Source organism: Chanodichthys erythropterus, chromosome 21 (genome assembly GCF_024489055.1).
Source record: "Chanodichthys erythropterus isolate Z2021 chromosome 21, ASM2448905v1, whole genome shotgun sequence".
Lineage (NCBI taxonomy): Eukaryota > Metazoa > Chordata > Actinopteri > Cypriniformes > Xenocyprididae > Chanodichthys > Chanodichthys erythropterus.
The window spans coordinates 40,731,781-40,751,579 of record NC_090241.1 but is presented as its reverse complement, the minus strand read 5'-3'; the positions used below and the strand labels follow the sequence as shown (position 1 = coordinate 40,751,579).

The 19,799-nt window shown below is 37.6% G+C and overlaps 1 protein-coding gene across 8 annotated transcripts in view; it reads right to left on the bottom strand.

The window, feature by feature from the left end:
- The window catches only part of si:dkey-237i9.1 (SEC14-like protein 1), a 281,973-nt gene that overhangs the window by 234,211 nt on the left and 27,963 nt on the right, over nucleotides 1-19,799 (bottom strand). For 7 of the 8 annotated variants that reach the window (XR_010893428.1, XM_067373417.1, XM_067373418.1 and 4 more), the window contains exon 3: nucleotides 7,818-7,967. Coding sequence is in view for 7 of the 8 variants with exons in the window: in XM_067373417.1 (XP_067229518.1) it covers nucleotides 7,818-7,967 (150 nt within the window). In the remaining variant the exon portion in view is untranslated. Of the gene's footprint in view, nucleotides 1-7,817; nucleotides 8,012-19,799 lie in introns of all 8 variants that reach the window. The other variant, XM_067373421.1, reaches the window with a different exon arrangement.

Genomic DNA, 19,799 nt, shown 5'->3' with positions numbered 1-19,799 from the left:
ACCGTCGGACCATTTGTAAGCGTGATTTCACACATACTCCATTTGCGATGCAGGAGCAGCACGCGCTATTGTGCTTTCATCTGAAATGCGGCTGTACTGTAGGCTATATCACAAACACAACATTTACTTATTTCAAATCCAAACGTTGCTACTGAACATGGCTTGTCAGCATTACGATTCTCCTATACACTCTTTCATAGATGTCACATTTAAACGCACTACATTTAAACGTTTTATTCAATTAATTTATATTGATATAATAGCCTACTTTATATATTACATTGCTCGCACAAGTGAACAAACATTTAAACAGACTACATGTTAAAATCTCACACATTTTAAATTAAAACAGCCGACTCTATTTCTTTTGCTTTCAAATTTTCATTCATGAAATCCTGCGGGTCATAAAGAACTTTGTTTTTCCACCTCCATGAAGAGAGTGCTATCCATTATGTCACCTTGTTTATCTAAATATGTTATTTTTCTTGCTTTACCCAAGGCAAAAAGTCATGTGTTGACTGTGAAACAAAGTATAGACTTTAGATTATATGCATTTATGGTGAAATTACAAAATTTTTATGTCAATACATCTGTATTTTTTGATGTGAACAATGCGCTGTTTTAATTCAGCGCGGTGCAGCACAGCAAAAATGGACTCGGAAAACAGAAGAAAATAGTACGGAAACGATCGCTGCACTTCTGTATACCCACTGCAACTGGAACACACTGCCAGTCCACATCCGAGTGCAGTGTGGAAGCTCTAAAGCCTCGTTTACATTGCACGGTTCTGCGGCTTGTTAAGCCTGGTTTACACTGCATGCCTGTGCAGCGCGTTACGGCTGTGACGCGGCTACCGGAGCTGATATACGGCCACTCTAGTCAATGCTCGTGTTTACGCCAGCTGCGCCGCGGTGCATTTGAGAAGCGTCCCAGAAGCGGCTTGACGTGCTGCTTCGCTAAAGATAGGTGCCTCGCCTATTTTTGACGGACACCGCATCCAAGACGCGCAGCTGAACTAAATAATAAAGTCAGAATAATCACCCTGTGTAAACTCCCGCTCATATTTCACATCACTAGGAGGCCAGAAACTGACGACAAGTGATTCGAAGTTGAAAAACTATAAATTTCTTTGTTTTTGTTGTCCCTAACTGGACTTTTAAGTGTATTAACTTCATCTGTATGGCTACAGCAAAATAAAGTATGGCACAGCAATAAACAATAAAACCGGACAAAATATAACAATTTAGCCATTAAATACATGAAAAAAGCAACGAAAACAACGTTGGACAGGCAAATTTAGTACTACAAATTTAGTAGTCTCGTGAATCCAGCCGCATCGATTCTGAAATGCATCTGGTGTGAGTTGACATCGTGCGGAGGATGTAACAAAACCTTGCCGGGGCCGTAATGAGCCGCACACGCGTGCAATGTAAACAAGGCTTTACGGCTGCGACGTGGCTACCGGAGCTGATATGCGGCCACTCAAGTTAATGCTCGTGTTTACACCAGCCGCGGTGCGTTTTAGAAGCGTCCCAGAAGCGGCTCGCCACGACGCTTCGCTTGTTGTCAGTTTCTGGCATCGTAGTGATGTGAAATATGAGCAGGAGTTTACTCATGGGTGATTATTTTTGTATTAGAACTGCGCGTCTTGGACGCGGCATCCGTCAAAAATAGGCGAGGCGCCTATCTTTAGCGGCGCGGCGCTCCCACTTCTGGGACGCTTTTCAAACGCACCGCAGCGCGGCTGGTGTAAACACGAGCATTGACTAGAGTGGCCGCGTATCAGCTCCGGTAGCCACGTCGCAGCCGTAACACGCCGCACACGCGTGCAGTGTAAACAAGGCTTAAAAGATAGGCGCCTCACTTATTTTTGACAGACGCTGCGTCCAAGACGCGCAGCTCAAATACAAAATAAAGTCAAAATAATCACCCTGTGTAAACTCCCGCTCAAGTCCCGTTTCTTCCATCTTCGCAATATTGTCCGCTTAAGACCCTCAGTAAATTTCAAAGATGCTGAAACTGTTGTTCATGTTTTTATAACTTCACATATAGATTATTGCAACTCCTTGTTTTATGGCCTACCAAAAAAAGTACTAAATCTCTTGCAGCTAATTCAAAATTCAGCTGCTCTGGCCCTCACATTTACCTTCTAAGCTCTGGAACAAACTACCACAAAACCTTTGTGTTGTCTCTTCACTTCAGACCTTTAAAACTGCTCTCAAAACTCACTTATTTACAATATGTTTTGTTGATTGTTTGCCTCAAATTTTCAGCTCTATGCTTGCTTTTGTAACTTCTGTTGTATATTATACTATCTCTGTCTGCTCCATTTGGTTGATCATATGTTGTATACTGACTGTATACTAGTATATATATATGTGTTCATGTTATCTATCAACTTTATGTAAAGCGTCATTGAGTCCTTGAATGGCGCTATATAAATAAAACATTATTATTAGTAGTATAATCATCATTTTTTTTTTTTTTTTTACAGTTTTATGATGTATGCCTATTACTGTAACCTGTATGACCAAAATGACAAGAGTATTTAAAGTCATTTTGGAGTTATTTTAAGTGATCGCACTGACACCTCCATGTGATGGAGTAAAGCTCGCTAATTCTTTAGCTTCCACGCTACAGGTGCGTGATTATTTGACAATGTGTGAATCCTCATGTTCTTTAGTTCTGCTGTTTGCACAAGTAAAAATAAATAAATAAAAAAAATTTTTATATTGTTTGTCACAGACACTTGCCCATTCTATTTTTGTATTTAATACTAATTTAGCATTCAAATCTTGTCAGTTAACGGTTAATGGTTGGTTAATGACTGTTGGTTGTTGGTCATGGAAATTAACCTAAATTAACATCCGAAGTAGCATACTTGTACATCACTAATTAAGGAATAAAGAGAGGAACATTTTATAGGCCGCTTATAATTCGCTTTATATTCGTCATATAAAGTGCAGGTAGGTAGGGGCGAATCAAACCCGATTGATTAAGGGAGTACATGTGCCAGCCAAGTGTTAACGTGTTATTCCTCCCCTAATCTGTTCATTACAGCATAAGGCGCTTTATTATGTTAAATACGGTACGGTGTGCCGTAGGTTGTTTTGCGCATGTGCAGCGCGGGTTGTTCAGTGTGTACGAGACGGTGAGGCCAGAGGCTGAATAAAGTGGTGGAAATAATAAACGTTGTGTTTATTTAGAATAACATGGTAGCAGAGGATGGTTGAAGGATGGCAGTGAGTTATAAAGTTCCGCCAAAGTTTAATGAAGCCAGGCCATACGAGTGTTGGAAAAATGAAGTTAACATCTGGATGCGGGTTACAGATCTGGATAAAAAGCAGCAAGCCCTTGCTGTCGCTTTGGGGCTTGAAGGGAGAGCACGTGAAACGGCAATGGAAATACCTGCGGAAGATTTGGACTGCGATAACGGCATGGCAACGTTGATGGCAAAGCTGGATGGCGTGTTCCTTAAAGAGGAAAAATATTGCGCGTATGAAGCATATTCATACTTTGATGGCATAACAAAGAATAATTCCGTTTCCATGGTGGACTACATAATTGACTTTGAACAGCAATACAACTGGATGAAAAGGTATAATATGACGCTTCCTGATGCTGTACTGGCTTTTAAGTTTTTAGACACGGCCTGTCTCGATGATAAAAGCCGACAACTGGCACTGACGGCCAGCAACGAGCTGACATTCTCCTCCATGAAATCGGCTCTAAAAAGGATTTTCGAAAGGGAAAACGACAGGCTCAAACACAATACAGGTGAACCAGGACGTGGCATTTTTCACAGGAGAAAGACCACAAGGCAGAGGAAAACTGATCACAACTTTCCAAAGTGGACAATTAAAGCAACCATTAGCGGGGACTAATCCACTGGATAAGTTCGGTAAGAGATCCAAATGTGCTATATGCCAGTGTACATTTCATTGGGCTAAAGACTGTCCCCACAAGGAAACTGAACAAGTAAGATTAACTACAGAGGTAGAGGAATGTAACATCACTTTGTTTACAAAGGCTGCCATCTCAGATGCAGAGATATTTATGACTGAATCATTGGGATCAGCAATTATTGACACTGCTTGTACTCGTACTGTGTGTGGGGAGAAATGGCTGAAAAGCTATATTGATGATCTTTCCCAAGATCAAGTAAACCAGTTGATGCAAACAGAAACTCCTAGTTGCAGACCATTTCGATTCGGCGATGGGAATTTGTTATATTCCACAAAAAATTTGAAACTGCCAGCTAAAATAGGACTGACAAAATGCCAAATTGAAACTGAAGTTGTCAAGGCTGACATTCCACTTCTGCTGAGTAAAACATCACTGAAGAAAGCAGGGACCGTTTTGGTAATGGAAAATGATAGTGCAGTGATGTTCAAACAATGCATTCCTCTTGAATTTACAAGTTCTGGACATTACTGTGTCAATATCAGAGACAAAGAAACTAAAAAAGGTCAAACTGAAGAAAAAGTCCTAACAGTGACAGAAAATATGTCTCCAGATGAGAAACGCAAAGTCCTTCTCAAACTCCACAAACAGTTTGGTCACGCGTCGGCAGACAGGTTACAGAGACTCATTCACAGTTCAGGAAACAATGATAAAGAATGCTTTACTATTTTACAACAAATAGTATCTGACTGTGAAATATGCCAGAAGTACAAAAAGACAAAGCCAAGGCCTGCTGTGGGGCTGCCTTTAGCTTCAGAATATAACAAGACCGTGGCAGTGGATCTACACGAGCTGGAGCCAGGTGTGTGGTATCTTCATATTATCGACCACTTTACACGTTTCAGTGCTGGAAACATTGTTAAAACTAAGAAGTCATCTGAAATTGTAAACTCCTTCAATCACACTTGGATAAGTGTCCATGTCGTCCCCCAGAGGCTGTACAGTGATAATGGTGGAGAATTCAACAATGAAGAGATCAGAGACATGGCTGAAAACTTTAATATTGAGACAAAAACAACAGCAGGGTACAGTCCATGGAGCAACGGAATACTTGAGAGGCATAATCAAACGCTTACTGAGATAATCCAGAAGGTCAAACGAGAAAATGAATGTGACTGGCAAACTGCCCTTGACTGGGCCCTCATGGCCAAGAACAGTATGTTGAATGTTCATGGCTACAGTCCATATCAATTAGTGTTTGGACAGAATCCGAACCTTCCTTCTGTATTAGTCGACAAACTAACTGCTCTAGAAGGAACCACTATGAGTGCAAGAGTTGGAGAACACATTTCTGCATTACATGCTTCTAGGAAAGCATTCACTGAAGCAGGACTTCTGAGCGGATAAGAAGAGCACTACGTAAACAGCTCAGACCCACAGACGACATGTATGTGACGGGAGACAAGGTATACTACAAAAGAGCAGACTGTCCTGAGTGGAAGGGACCAGGAGCAGTTATCGGTCAAGATGGAGCTGTTGTGTTTGTAAGACATGGGGGGACTCTTGTTAGAGTACATCAGTCCAGGCTCTGCAAGATAAACACTCAGGATCAGGAACCTGCACAGCAAACTGTTCAGAACAACACAGACACAGCAAATGAAAAATGCAGTTTAAACAACGGAGCAGAAAGCTCAGATGGTGAAGAAAACACAGACAGCGAACAGGAAAACATCAACGATGATGAGGTGAATACAGGAGAAGTGTTCCATCCTATGACACAAACTGAAACAGATCACAATGTTAGTGATAACCCTGTCTCTTCTGCTGGTGTGAAGATAAGAGCAGGACAGACCATGACATTTATGAAACGGGATGGTGATGGGCTACAGAGAGCTAAGGTTTTAGGCAGAGCAGGTAAAGGATGAAATTATGAATTGGAGCAAAAACAATGTTTTTGAGGAAGTTGATGATGCAGGTCAAAAGTGTGTTTCTACCCGATGGGTCTGTAGCCTCAAAGAAACTCCCAGTGGCATTATCCCCAAAGCTCGACTTGTAGCCAGAGGTTTTGAAGAGCTTAACATTCACAAGCTACAGAAAGACTACCTACCATGTGCTTCCAACTCTCTGAGGCTATTGTTAGCAGTAATTGTCAAAATAATTGGCAAGTTCATTCTATGGACATCAAATCTGCTTTCTTACAGGGCATGCAGTTGTCCAGAGAAATCTATGTCCGGCCCCCTCCTGAAGCAGAAAAGAAAGGCATTCTATGGAAACTAAACCAGACCTGCAAACTCCTCAGAGTAAAAAGGTGACAGCGGGGGGTGGGGGGTGTGATTCACATAAATGACCCAAATGACCAAGAAAAAGGTGATTGTCACCTAAAAGTGACAAGTTTGCAGGTCTGCTAAACAAATGCGTTTATGATCTTGCAGATCCATCACTGTATTGGTACAACAAGGTGAAAGACATCATGCTGAGCACAGGTGGGAGAATGTCTCAAGTAGATCCGGCAGTGTTCTATTGGTTGGATGAACAGTGTAAGGTTACTGGAGTACTCGCATGTCATGTTGATGATTTTCTTTGGGCAGGCTCAGAAAACTTTTCAACAGATGTGATACCCATACTAAAGTCTGCATTCCATGTTGGACGTGAAGAGCATGACAATTTCTGCTATGTCGGAATGGACTTTGTCACTATTAATGGTGTAGTTCATGTACATCAACATACTTACATTGAAAACCTACAGCCTATTCGCCTGCAAGCAGCACGTGCAGTGCAGAGAGATGCCTCTCTTAATGAGACTGAAAAAGAGCAGCTTAGGTCAAAAATAGGACAGGTACTATGGGTTGCAAAACAAACCAGACCAGACATTATGTTTGATGCAAGCAGCATAGCGTCCAATATAAAAGATGCCACAGGCCAGACTATTCATGAGACAAATAAGGTCATTAGAAAGATTAAATCTGAAGAGGTGACTCAAGTTTCAGCATTTGGGAAACAATGATGCTCTGAACTTTATTGTTTTCAGTGACGCTTCCCTTGGAAATCTCCCTGATGGGGGCACACAAAGGGGAACATTGATTGGTCTCATGGGAGAAGGAGGGAAATTTTCTCCTCTCAGCTGGCAATCTAAGAGAATTCGACGTGTGGTGAGGAGTTTGATCTGTGTTACGGACAATCACTCTCTGTTTGATGCGCTTAAGTCAACGAAACAGGTCTCTGAGAAACGACTTCGACTGGACATCAGCAGTATAAAGGAGCTCATACAGAACAAAAGGATAAAGAAAATACTCTGGTCCAATACAAAAACTCAACTCGCTGACTGTCTTACAAAAAAGGGAGCATCTGCTCTGATGTTATTGAAAGCACTCAGTGAAGGACTATGGTGCTATGGAAAGCATTCAGCCTAGGACTGTAGATATTAAGCTTAAAAAGGGTAAATTTGAAAAGATTGAACACTTCCAATTGTGTGTGTGTAACAACTGTTCTGTTTACGGTAATTTTGGACTTTGTTATACAAGTTTTTTTATTTATAACCAAAAAAAAAGGAAGTTTTTATTTCTTTAAGTAAAGGGAGATTGTTAACATGTTATTCCTCCCCTAATCTGTTCATTACAGCATAAGGCGCTTCTATTATGTTAAATACGGTACGGTGTGCCGTAGGTTGTTTTGCGCATGTGCAGCGCGGGTTGTTCAGTGTGTACGAGACGGTGAGGCCAGAGGCTGAATAAAGTGGTGGAAATAATAAACGTCGTGTTTATTTAGAATAACACCAGGTACCAAAACAACCTGAACATTATGCAATCGCACCAATGTGATCATGTGAAATTTTAATTCACACATTATAAAAAAAATTATTGCATTTGGTTGCAGTCTAGAGCCCTGTGAGAGCAAGGAAATGGACTTTATTTTACCCGTTTGAGGAGTCGTGGTGCATCCACGTCCAGTTTACACCTTCTCTCAATCTTATGAATGGATCCATCCTCACTGTTCTCCTCATTGATCACATCACTGTCCACAAACATGGGGATAAGATGACAGGTGGGAAACCTCCTCTCATACGCCTGAAGAAGAAACAAGAAGAGTTGATGAAAACCCACTAGATTTTCTGTATGGAAGAAAACAGGTACAGTACGCTTTTGTCAATAAAGGCAACATGTTGTAGAGAAAGACATATTAATCAGATATGTGGTATCACTAGTGTGTACAATGGCATGCCAGACTTGCCAACCTTGGAAAAAATTTTCGAGTACCAGTGTGATGGGACGGGACACAGGTTTTTTTTTTTTTTTTTTTTACATTTTTGAGAATACAATACACAAAGCAAACACACCCATCTTCGGTAATCACATTTTGATTGTTAAAGTTAAAGTTTTTGCATTCAGCACTCGCTTAGTGAGGTCTGATCGTGCTCCGACAACGGCAGTGATGCATGGCACTCATTGAAGTATATGCACGAGACATTACTGCCGTTGTCAGAGCGCGATCAGACCTCACCAAGCCGCAGGGTTTAATTTGGATTTGTCTATGCAAGGTTTTTCGACTCTTATTGATCCAAGTTCCCATTCACTCCCATTATTTGACTGACAGACGGCAACGGTTGGAGTTAAAGGGGAGGGTCTAGCTAGCCTCTGTTTTGACAACACTTCGAACGTCAACAGGAAGTTACTCCGCCCAGGATCGCTTAAAGCACCTTTAAGAAACTCTTAGAAAACAGTAAACATTGAGTTTACATGTGATTCATTTAAAATACTTAATTTGTTATTCCAATATCCAAATATGATACTAAATCCCACAGAAAAAAAGGGTTTCTATTTGTAACATGCTGTCTTTGAATTATAAACAAGACAAACATTTTCTGAATAAAGGTTTGCCAATACAAACATTTATAGAAAACAGTTGACAATGAATAGAAAGGACCAAGAGCAAAACGAATAGAGTATTCAAGAATATCAAGAAGTAGTTAGATCCGACATATAATGAGGGGTTGTGTTAACTAAAGCGTCCGTCATTTACCGAATCTTAAAAACACGGGTGGACAATTAAATATGTTTTTTGATAAAAAAACACAACATAAGCAAGAACAAATTTTAAGCCAAGCACGTCAATTTTCATTTTACCTCTCTGTGTGCGTGCGCGTTTGTGTTTATGAGAGCTTGCGCAGCTTTGAGACAATTTCAGACAGCGGTAATTTTAAATGCATAAGTAACTAATGTGCTAGTTTTCATACAAAATAAGTAGGCTATGTAACATAATTAGGTACTTTAGTTAGTATTAACACAATGACGCAACACATGTAGGTTTCTCAACACTGAGAATAAATAAATAAACGCTTGTTTCTCCAGACTCACGCTTGTCAGTCAGTCACACATCACAGCATTTTCATAATCACTAAGCCATATAGTGATTACATTTTTATTTAGATTTGTTGTTCAACATTACTTGATCATTTTATACCCGTTTACCTTAATTAGGAGTCAGAAGTACCATGACTGCTGTACTGTTCTCGTTTGAGAATTCAGTCACTGTCAGACGGCGGGACTCGGGAGTGGAAGGAGGGAGGGAGATATCGAGCGGTATTTTGTGTTGCTGTCGATTTGCAGTCTTTTTATTGATAGGCCATACGCATTTGTCAATCATCCCCGCTTGCTATTTGGGGAAATGAACCCAGCGCTATGATTGGTCAAGCTCTTTTGCTGGATTTGAGTACTATGCGTGCACGGAGGACTCACTGGCTTTTTGTGTAGTATAGTGACAAATCATACCAGCGTACTTTGAGGTAAAAATGCGTACCCGCTACGGAAAATGCGTAAATGTTGGCAGGTCTGGCATGCTGTCTGTGAAGAAAGAAATTCATACAAGTTTAGAACAACTTGAAGGTGATTAAATTATGGCAATTTTAAATTTTTGGGTGAACTATCCCTTTTTATTTTAACACCTTCGGATCAGCAGTCGCACCGGCGATACCACCTCGCTTTTTTTTCTTAGTGTGAAAGAGTCTCAAAATACTCGCCAAATTTGATCACAGATACCAGTGTTATAAATCATTCTAAAGTCTTAAGTGTGTAAGGTTTTGTGTACACTCACATAAAAAAAAATAAATAAAAAAAAAAAACATTGTGCTTTTCGCAAAATAAAGTAAATGAACATGATATCTCCCCCTCAGTGAAGTCAATTCTGAAATGCATTTTAAAATGAACTGAAACTCAGCAAATACTTGTCACACAGACATGAGAGACATGTCTATATAATGATTGGAATGTCTACTTTTAAATGAAGTAAGTAAAATCAAAAACAAATATTCTCAGTTTATATAATTTGTATGAAACCAAGGAGAGGTTCCTTCTTGTCCTTCTCACTTCATTATCTGTAATGAGCTGAGACCGCCACACCCCTGCGCTGTTCACATGGTAAATAGTTTAGATGAACTATCTGCATCGCATACGCCCCTCAGCCAATGCCACAAAAAACATCAGATTCACTGAACGTTCATCGCATTTTGAGGATGGCGCGGTACTCCGGTAAAGAGGCCCTTCAGATGATTCTGAACAGTGAAGAATTCACCTTTTCATTGAAGGATGACCGAGATGATGAATGGTTGTATTTCGAAAAACTAATTGACCCTGAGGAGGACAAAAGTATGAGGTAAGCTGTTTAGTGTTGTATAATTCTTTGTCTGATAATATAATACTTGTATGAATTTTCACACTATTGTGCCTATAGTGAATACAGATGTAAATGTTTGAAATGCACTAAATACGTGTGGTCTATATGGCCCATCAACAGATTCTCGCGGCCTATGGCCAATAGATATTTATCCGTCCTATGGCCCATCGTCAGCAGATATATACATGCATTGTGCGCCCATATCCACTAATTGCCTATTCGTTTACTTTGGACAATGTATGCTAACAGTGTTTTATTGGTTTATGAATGTGTCTACATCATGCTCACCCTCACCAGCACCACACACAGGTGTCGTTCAGTTCTCAGTGCGATCCAGAATCATACTAAGTACACACACTTAATATTTTACAGACATAATCGTGTTTACATTGTCATAATACAAAAGTATATGATCTTGTACAAAAACTGCTCTCTTTTGTTATGCATGGCCATTATTGATTGATAATAATATTATAATTTCTTTGTGTTATCAACATGAGTAAGTGTACAGTAATATTTTACAGATGTAACTGTAAAAATCTTGATTCAAAACGTATATGTACATGAATGGCATTACAGAAACTGTCATCTTTGTTGTGCATGGTGATAATATAAAACTCATGAGTTTTCAGACTATATTTTAGCTAGTTTTGGCTAGCTTTTGACAAAATTGCCTCACAATGTCACTTACAAATATTTGTGTATATATGCTCAAGTGTAAATGCTTGTAATGTGATACTCTCTAAACATATGTATAATATATTTCACCCAGTTTTGGTTAGTTTATCATACATGTGGTCTACATCATAATATAAAAGTATATGTTCTTGTATGACATGATAACTGCTGTCTTTGTTATGCATGGCCATAGTGATAGTGTTATCGGCATGCTTATGCTTTTTTTCCCTTTTTCTTTTATCTTACACCAACTTTTATTTTGCACAAAGAGCTATTGTCTGCATGATTACTGCAGTCTTCATTGTCACATGATCCTTCAGAAATCATTCTAATATGCTGATTTGATACTCGGTTACCAGTGTTAGAAACAGTTATAATGGTATTTCACTGATTTGGAGTGCCAGCTAAGTGATGTTCATTTACATCTTTGAACAGGATTTATTTCCAGGTAAAACTGTATATTCAAAATGTGCACTCATTTATTCTAAATGCATTTCATTTATATTGTTAACTATATTCTGAATAAACTACCAGGGAAAAAAAAATTACTTTGTACTTTGATTAATTTTCCCTCACATAGCCTTCCTACCTGAAAGAGTCATTATGCAGGTCATTATGCGGGTCTTTGTCTTCTCAGGTGTGAATCACATCATTATTCATGAAGATTCATGCCTCTACGCATTCCGTCTTTCTTGACAAAAAGTGTCTTACAAAGTTTAAATCATTATATTGTTATACGAACAAGTAGGCAGGATAATTTTTGAAGCAATCATTTTGAAGCAAAAACTCTAGTCTACAACCTCCAATACCCAGAAGTCCTGTGAGCACATATTTAATATTGGTTTTGTGGCCATATTTCAGTGGCTAATTTTTGTTTTTTCAATAACCACGCATAAACGTTATTTTCTCAAAAGTGCAAAGATGTACATCTATTTTTCTCACATATTATTGTAGCAGAGTTTGTGCTGAATACAGCAAAATTACTTGTTGGCCAATAGTATGTTATAAGTAGCTGAAATAAGCACAAATGTCAGGGCATGTCAAAATATCTCAAAGGCCCCAGAATCACTCAGACCCCTGGGGGATAAAGTAGTTTTGAAAGCTCAAAGTTTGAAGGTTTTCAGTCTCTCAAGACGGATAATTTGCTATGTGAATGCTAGGGTGTCCTGTGGCAGCAAGGGCATTGCTAGGCATTTAGTGTGTTGGGTGGTTGCTATAATCTTTTTAGAGTGTTGCTTTCCAGTTGAAAAAGACAAAAAAATAAAAATAAAATAAAAGACAACTGTCATTATTCAGCTGAAGTCAGTTCAGCATTGTTGATTCAGTTCAGTTCAGCTTCAAAAACAGTGATGGTGTCATCATCCAACTCAATTCAGTTCAAGTTGTGTTCTCATCTAATAGTATCAGTGCAGTCAAATCAATATTACTGAATATAAGTGTCCCCATCTAAGCAAGCCAAAGACGACAATGGCAGGGAACCCAAAGTCAATAAGGTGAAAAAATGAAGAATAAACCTAGGGAGAAACATAAACCTTTGGCCAAACAAACACACATGGTGTGATTTGTTATTTCAGGCTGTAACACGTAAGTTTTTAGATTGATATTCAAAATATTTAATCCAGTTCCTTCTGCTTGAAAGCAGTGATGCACCTTGCTACACTTTTATACCTCAATGAAGTTGGCACCCCTTAAAATGAAATAATCAACAAAACTATTCCATTCGTTTGTGCTACAATTTGTGATGATTTGTGCTGCAAAAATGAACATTTGTACTGATTTGGTGATCGAAATATTGAACATTATTTTTTGGCTGTGTGGCTCCACCCCTAATATTTATCTGTGCTTGATTTCTGCCCGATTTGTGCCGTTAAAATGAACACGCCCTCCTTAAAAATAACAAATACATTCCTGGGCAGTGATGTCACACCCAACACCATTTGCCATCCAATGTTTTTTTGTGCTCAGTTGTGCCTTAAATATAATGAAAAATCCAACTCTTCACTCCATATCATCTAAAACACTCCGAAACCAAGCCATTTGTTTGTGCTCGATTTGTGCCATTCAAACAAAAATTGTATTTATCCCCCCTTTGATAAAAAAAAAAATATATATATATAGGCTAGTTTGGGGCAGTCTCCACTAACGACTTCAGATTTTTTAAAGTCGACATATTTTGATGCAATTCGAGTCGACTCGTCACTGATGACGTCATTAACAAATAAGCCTGAACCTTAAGCTGACAGCTGAGACTCAAATGCGTTGCCTTGTGCACAGCTATGGCATATGACACAGCGCTGCCCACATTGTGACAGTGCACTTTCATTTTTTTTAATAAGCACAAATTAAATTAGATTTGAAGTGGATTTGCATTCATATTCTGATGAATGGCACAGTTTAAAAAGACGCATATTATTGGCCAAAAACTGCCACAACAAAGATGGCATCTATGTTGGTCCGGTCTGGCAATACCGGACGCAAGTTGATGTATGCGGTAGATACGCTGAAAAGGAGCAATGACAGGGATAATGAAAGTCAGAGCAGTTCCTCTGGAGTCTCACCTCTATTGAAGCCGTGTTTATTGTTTTATCGTGACAAAGTGTAGTATGTCAGCGATTGGCTATTTACTCTACTTAAAGAAATTATGAATTCACTTGTGTATGGAATATACCGGCTGTTGGTGTTGGCAAACGAGTGATTGCATCGTTAATGGAGTTCAAATCACTGAAGATGAACTACGGGACGGAGCTGATTTGGAGCTACTCTTTAACTCTTGCAAAAGCGGTGGAGCGTGAGTAACTGGATAACAATGATCAAGCGCAGTTACTGCTGGACCAAACTGACTTTGACTGTTCTTTAAATGTTACTCCTCCTTTAATACACTGTGGAAGCAATGGATTGAGTTAAATCAAGTGCCATTAATGATGAACTTTTGACTGACTGTTTCCCCAATTTCTTCTTTGAACAATCATTTAAAATACAGACTATTTAAACTGTGCTGAAGGGATTTGAGATGAACAAGTTTTGCTGTTGATGTTGTTGTTTATGCTTGTGTTTATTGTTAATGAATGGTGATATGTGGTGTGATGGAACTGGTGAACTGGTCATTGTGAATGCACTGAAAATTTACATTTCAGAGTGAAAAGTCTGGGTTTTCTCTTACAAGATTATGGATACATGTTAGGTGACAATTAAGGTACATATGTCCTTTGTTCACTCTCCTTCTGACTGGACTGACAATCCTTAAATAATTTATCTGTCTGGCACCCCAGCATAATTGTAAGAGGGAAAGTGTTACAACATGGCTATTGCTCCTACATATCAGCTCATTTTTATCAGTTCTTGTCTTTGGGTCATAATGTGATGTAAGTGCCTGCGAGCTACACTGTATGTGTGCGCGTTACGGTGCAGCATGCATTAATCTAGAACGGCAATTAATTTAGAACTTACCTGTACAATAAGCTGTTTAAAATGTGCATTTTCTTGTTCAATTTTGAGCATCCAGATGGTATAATCACGTTTTGTGGAGCGTTCTCAGAGTATGCATTTATTTGTCATTTTGGAAACGGAGCGTGAATATGGACTTCAAAGATATTTTATGCTGTTGCGGCCACTATAGGACCAGAGATTAGTCGATGTCAACCTTAAATCATCAGGGCAGAGCATTAAAGTCCACTAGTCGGTGCAACCCCTAATTTCCACCCCATGCTGTCCAAATTGCTCCAAATCGGTGCAGTTCAATTGTGCTAGATTTGTAACGGTTCAAACAAACTCTAGCTGTAACTAAAATAAATGATTAATTATATTTAACAACAAAATAAGTTACATCACTCCTCACCTCATGTAGTGGATATATATATATATATATATAGGATGCGTTTCATTGAGTTAAATGAAACTTTTAACCTTTTTTGTTACTGTGTTTTAGCATGCCGTTACAGGAAGAACACATCCACAACAGGAGTTATAGCTACATTCTGTGACTATGTAACTTAGTTGAAGTTAATCTGTGTGATTTTGTGCAAATATAAGTTGTAATATGTTTATTTTGTATAAATATCTGATTTATCTTTTATAGGACTAGTTAATTACGTTGAGTTAATTAACCTTCTAGCAAAGCACTTCAGTTTACAGGTGTTCATTCTCTTCAGCTTCAGCGCGTGCAGTTCAAACAGCTATAGATGTTATTTGAAACCATAATATTAAAGTTTTACTATTACTGTACAGACATGGGGACTTGTGACTTGGTGACTTGGACTCGAGTCGACTCGAGTCGCTATTTTTATGACTTGTGACTTGACTTGACAAAAAATAAAATACTTGAGACTTGACTCGGACTTGGAAGTTAAAGACTCGGGACTTGACTTGAGACACGATGACTTGAATGACTTGAGTGTTAAATCACACCATGTTTTCAGTTTGAATATAAAATATATAAATTATTTAAAAAAATAAAGTATATACTGCATACAGGCATCCATACACCAGCAGGGCTTTTTTATCTGCACCTAACCAGCCAGCACCATCGATCTACATGCGAATCAAGCGTTGTCAAACGTCATGTCGGAATTATCAATTATTAAACACACTTTTAGTTGGACGATGGTTTAAGCGAGTGGCGTTAGGCCATGCTAGCTTAACCAGCTCAATCTACTGTCATATTTCAAAATAGCTCGTTGTGGATGGTCATGAGCATTTGAGATTTATACATTCACACAAGGTTTCCTTCCACTCCTAATGCGGACTCCTGCATTTCTGCGCCCACACATTTTCTTTTTTTTTTTTTTTTTGATTTTGATGAATAATGTTTATTACAAACTCTCGTGGAGACAACAGCATAAGAAAACCGGGCAAGGCATCAACAAAATGCAGATTTGAGAATGAAAAAAAAAAAGAAAAAAAAAAAAGGCATTATTCACAAAGTAAAATATGTGTTACAGGATCAAAAACATTTCAGCAGCATAACAGATAGCTTCTACAGTTTGTTTAGAATTTTTTACAAGGTTCAAGGAGGATAATAACATACGAAATTCATTTTTAAAACAGTTTACATTTGGCAGTTGTTTTTTCCATTTACTTATGTGAATGTGGTATTTACCCATAATGATGATAAGGTTAATCAAAAGTGAAAAGTCCCTCTTCAGTTTAGAATTATAAATAAGAATATCTTCTATTGTAAATTGTTCAAGTTCGCTAATTTTATTATTTAACCATCTTTGGACATCTTGCCAAAACTTCCTACTAACTGAGCAAAGGAAGAATAAATGTTCTGTTCGTTCTGGGTTTTCATGACAAAAGTCGCACGGGTCAACTTCAAAACCAAATCTACCCCTCAGTGTCTCCGCAGATGGATAGTAGTTATTAAGAATTTTAAATTGCAATTCTTTTACTTTGGGTGCAATTGGCCATTTTATAAATTTCCAATGTTTTTCTGCAATCATTGGATTATCTAATATTTTAAGTTTTATCTTCCTATCATAATCATGATATATATATCCTTTGAAAGCTTTATTTAAATATTTGTTGTCACATTTTTTGTCCGTAATGTTTAATTCTCCTATCGTTAAGTTTGGAAGTTTAATTTGGACATTAGAAAAACTAATTGTGTTTTTTATCAGCTGTATCAAATTCACTGGGATAGATTTACAGATTTTCTTATACTCTTTAAGAGAACATTGAATATTATTAAATTTGTTTTTAAAATCTTTTAACTGTAAGATTTCACCATTTACATCTAGAATGTCATGAACGAAGATAATGCCTTGGTCAAACCAAAGCTGGTTGAACAAAGACTTTTTGTTTGACAAAATTACTCTATTATTCCACAAGGTGGCACAGTGAGGTGTAAAATTATGGGTAAATACCATCTTCCAATGATGCAAAACTTGTTTATGAAACTCAGATAATTTAAAAGGTATTTTAGAAATTTCAAAATCACATTTCAAAAGAAAATTTAACCCACCAAATCTCTTAAAAATACTTTTTGGGATGTGAAACCATATTGAATCCGGCTTCAATAGAAACTCTTTCACCACTTTATTTTAAATGTTCCTAACATTGCCTCAAAATCCACTGATTTTATACCCCCCCTATTATACTCCTTAACCAACTGAGATTTTTTAACATAGTAGGTCTTATTTCTCCAGATAAATTTATATATAATAGAGTTAATTTTCCTCACGTTCTTTGGAGCAATGTAAAGAGATTGACATGGATAAACCAGTTTGGATATACCCTCAGCCTTGGACAATAAGTTACGCCCAAAAATAGAAAGATCTCTACTAAGCCAGTGATTTAAGGATACTTGTATTTGATCAATTTTTTCCTTCATATTAATTTCCTCTCTTTTTTTTTCATCTTTAACCATCTTAACTCCAAGATATTTAACTTCTTTTTTAACAGGGATTGACATTAATTCTGTATCTATACAGTCATATAACGCAAGTAGTTCACACTTTTTCATATTTAAACGAAGACCTGACGCTTTGGAAAAAATTGAAATGATTTGCAATGCATTGTTAACCATAGATTTATCCCTAAGGAAGAAGACAGTGTCGTCTGCAAACTGACTGAGTCGAAATTCGTAATCAAAATGTATACCCTGAAAATTTGGATGATTTAATATCAGATATGCTAGTAGCTGTGTACATAAAATGAACAACTTGGGACTAATTGGACATCCTTGTCTTATTCCGCAAGTTATATTTATTCTAGGTGTTAGTCCTGAGTTTAAGGAGACATAACTGTAAATATCAGTATAGAACATTTTGATCACTGAACAAAAGTGTTTTCCGAAACCAAAATTTTCTAATGTAGAAAATAAAAAAACGTGTTCTATAGAATCGAAAGCTTTGAAATAGTCTATAAATAAAATCAGGCTTTCAGATTCCAAAAAAGACTGATAGTCCAGCATGTCCAATATTAATCTCACATTATTTTGTATACTTCTACCTTTTATAAACGCAGACTGAGTTTCATCTACTATTTTATCGATTACTATTTTCAATCTCTCTGCATATATTAACGCTAATAACTTATAATCGTTGCAGAGCAACGTAATAGGTCTCCAATTGTCTAAATTTGTTGTATCTTTTTTTGTTTTGGGGAGTAGAGTTATTATACCAGTTTTCATTGTTGGAGTAAGACATCCTTCATGTATACATTCTATAAATACATTCAATAACAATTCTTTGATATCTTCCCAAAAAAAACTTCAAAAATTCCGAGGTCAAGCCATCTATTCCAGGTGACTTCCCATTCTTCATTTTTTTCAGGGCATTTTCTATTTCTTGCAAATTTATTTTGTCTTCTAACCTTATTTTGTCATTCTCCCCAATCCTTTTAATATTACTCTTAATCAGAGTAAAAAAGGATTCACAGTCCTCTTTTTGGAAATTTGAGCTATACAAGTCAGAGTAAAAGAGTTGAACTTCCTCATTTATTTGGCAAGGGTCTTCTATGACTATGTCTTTTTTTTTTAATTTGCAAATTCTTTTTTTAGATTGTCTAGATTTTTCTAAGCCATAGAAATATGTTGTGTTCTTCTCACCTTCTTCAATCCATCTAGCCTTGGATCTTACAAAGGCTCCACTTGCTTTTTCTAAATAAATTTCATCAAACTGTTTTTGGAGGGAGTTCAACTCAGTTAGTTCTTCCTCCGAAACAGTTTTACCACAGAGTATGTTAATCCTTTTCAGTATTTCTTTCTGTTTTAGTTTACTTGTTTTTGACATGCTTTTCCCCATTTCAATTGCCAACCTCTTTGTTTCAAATTTAAACCATTCCCACTTCCCTTTATTTGACATATCCATTCCCTTTACTTTTAGACAGAGGGATTTTATTTGTTTACAAAAAAAATCATTTGATAATAATCTATTATTTAGTTTCCATATATTACCAGAAGAACGTGGTTGTTCGGTTACTAACAAGAATAAGCTTATTAAACAGTGGTCGGTGAGCGGAGATGCAGTAATCTCACATTTCTGAACATTATTACTTATTGAATGTGAGATTAGCCAGTAATCTAACCTTGACCGTTGGTTCACGTTTGAAGCACTAATCCATGTATATTCCAAATTCGTAGGGTTATTCAATCTCCAATAGTCAAAAGTATTAGTTTCAATACAAAAATTGTGTAATACTTCATTGTTTTCGGGTTGTTGGCCTCTAGGAGGTAGCCTATCCAACCAAGAATTTGGAGCAATGTTAAAATCACCTCCCATAACAACTTTATCTGTCATATGAACAGCTTTCCACTCATTAACTAGCCTACCCAGTTTCTCTAACATACTTCTATTGTTCGCCTTGTTGTTATATCCGTAAATTGAAAGCACAATAATTTTTTGGTCACATATTTCAATAGCTGCAATCAGCCAGTGGCCATCCTTATCTCCTACGTGACTAATTACTTTTCCTGTAAACCTGTTGCAAAGTATCATAACACCTGCCGAATAATTGGTGCGCCCACACATTTTCATCTACTTTAAAAGCTTTATGCCCTATGCTGACTAGGAACCTTTGTAGAAGCAATGTGGAAGGCACTGTGTTTGCAGTTC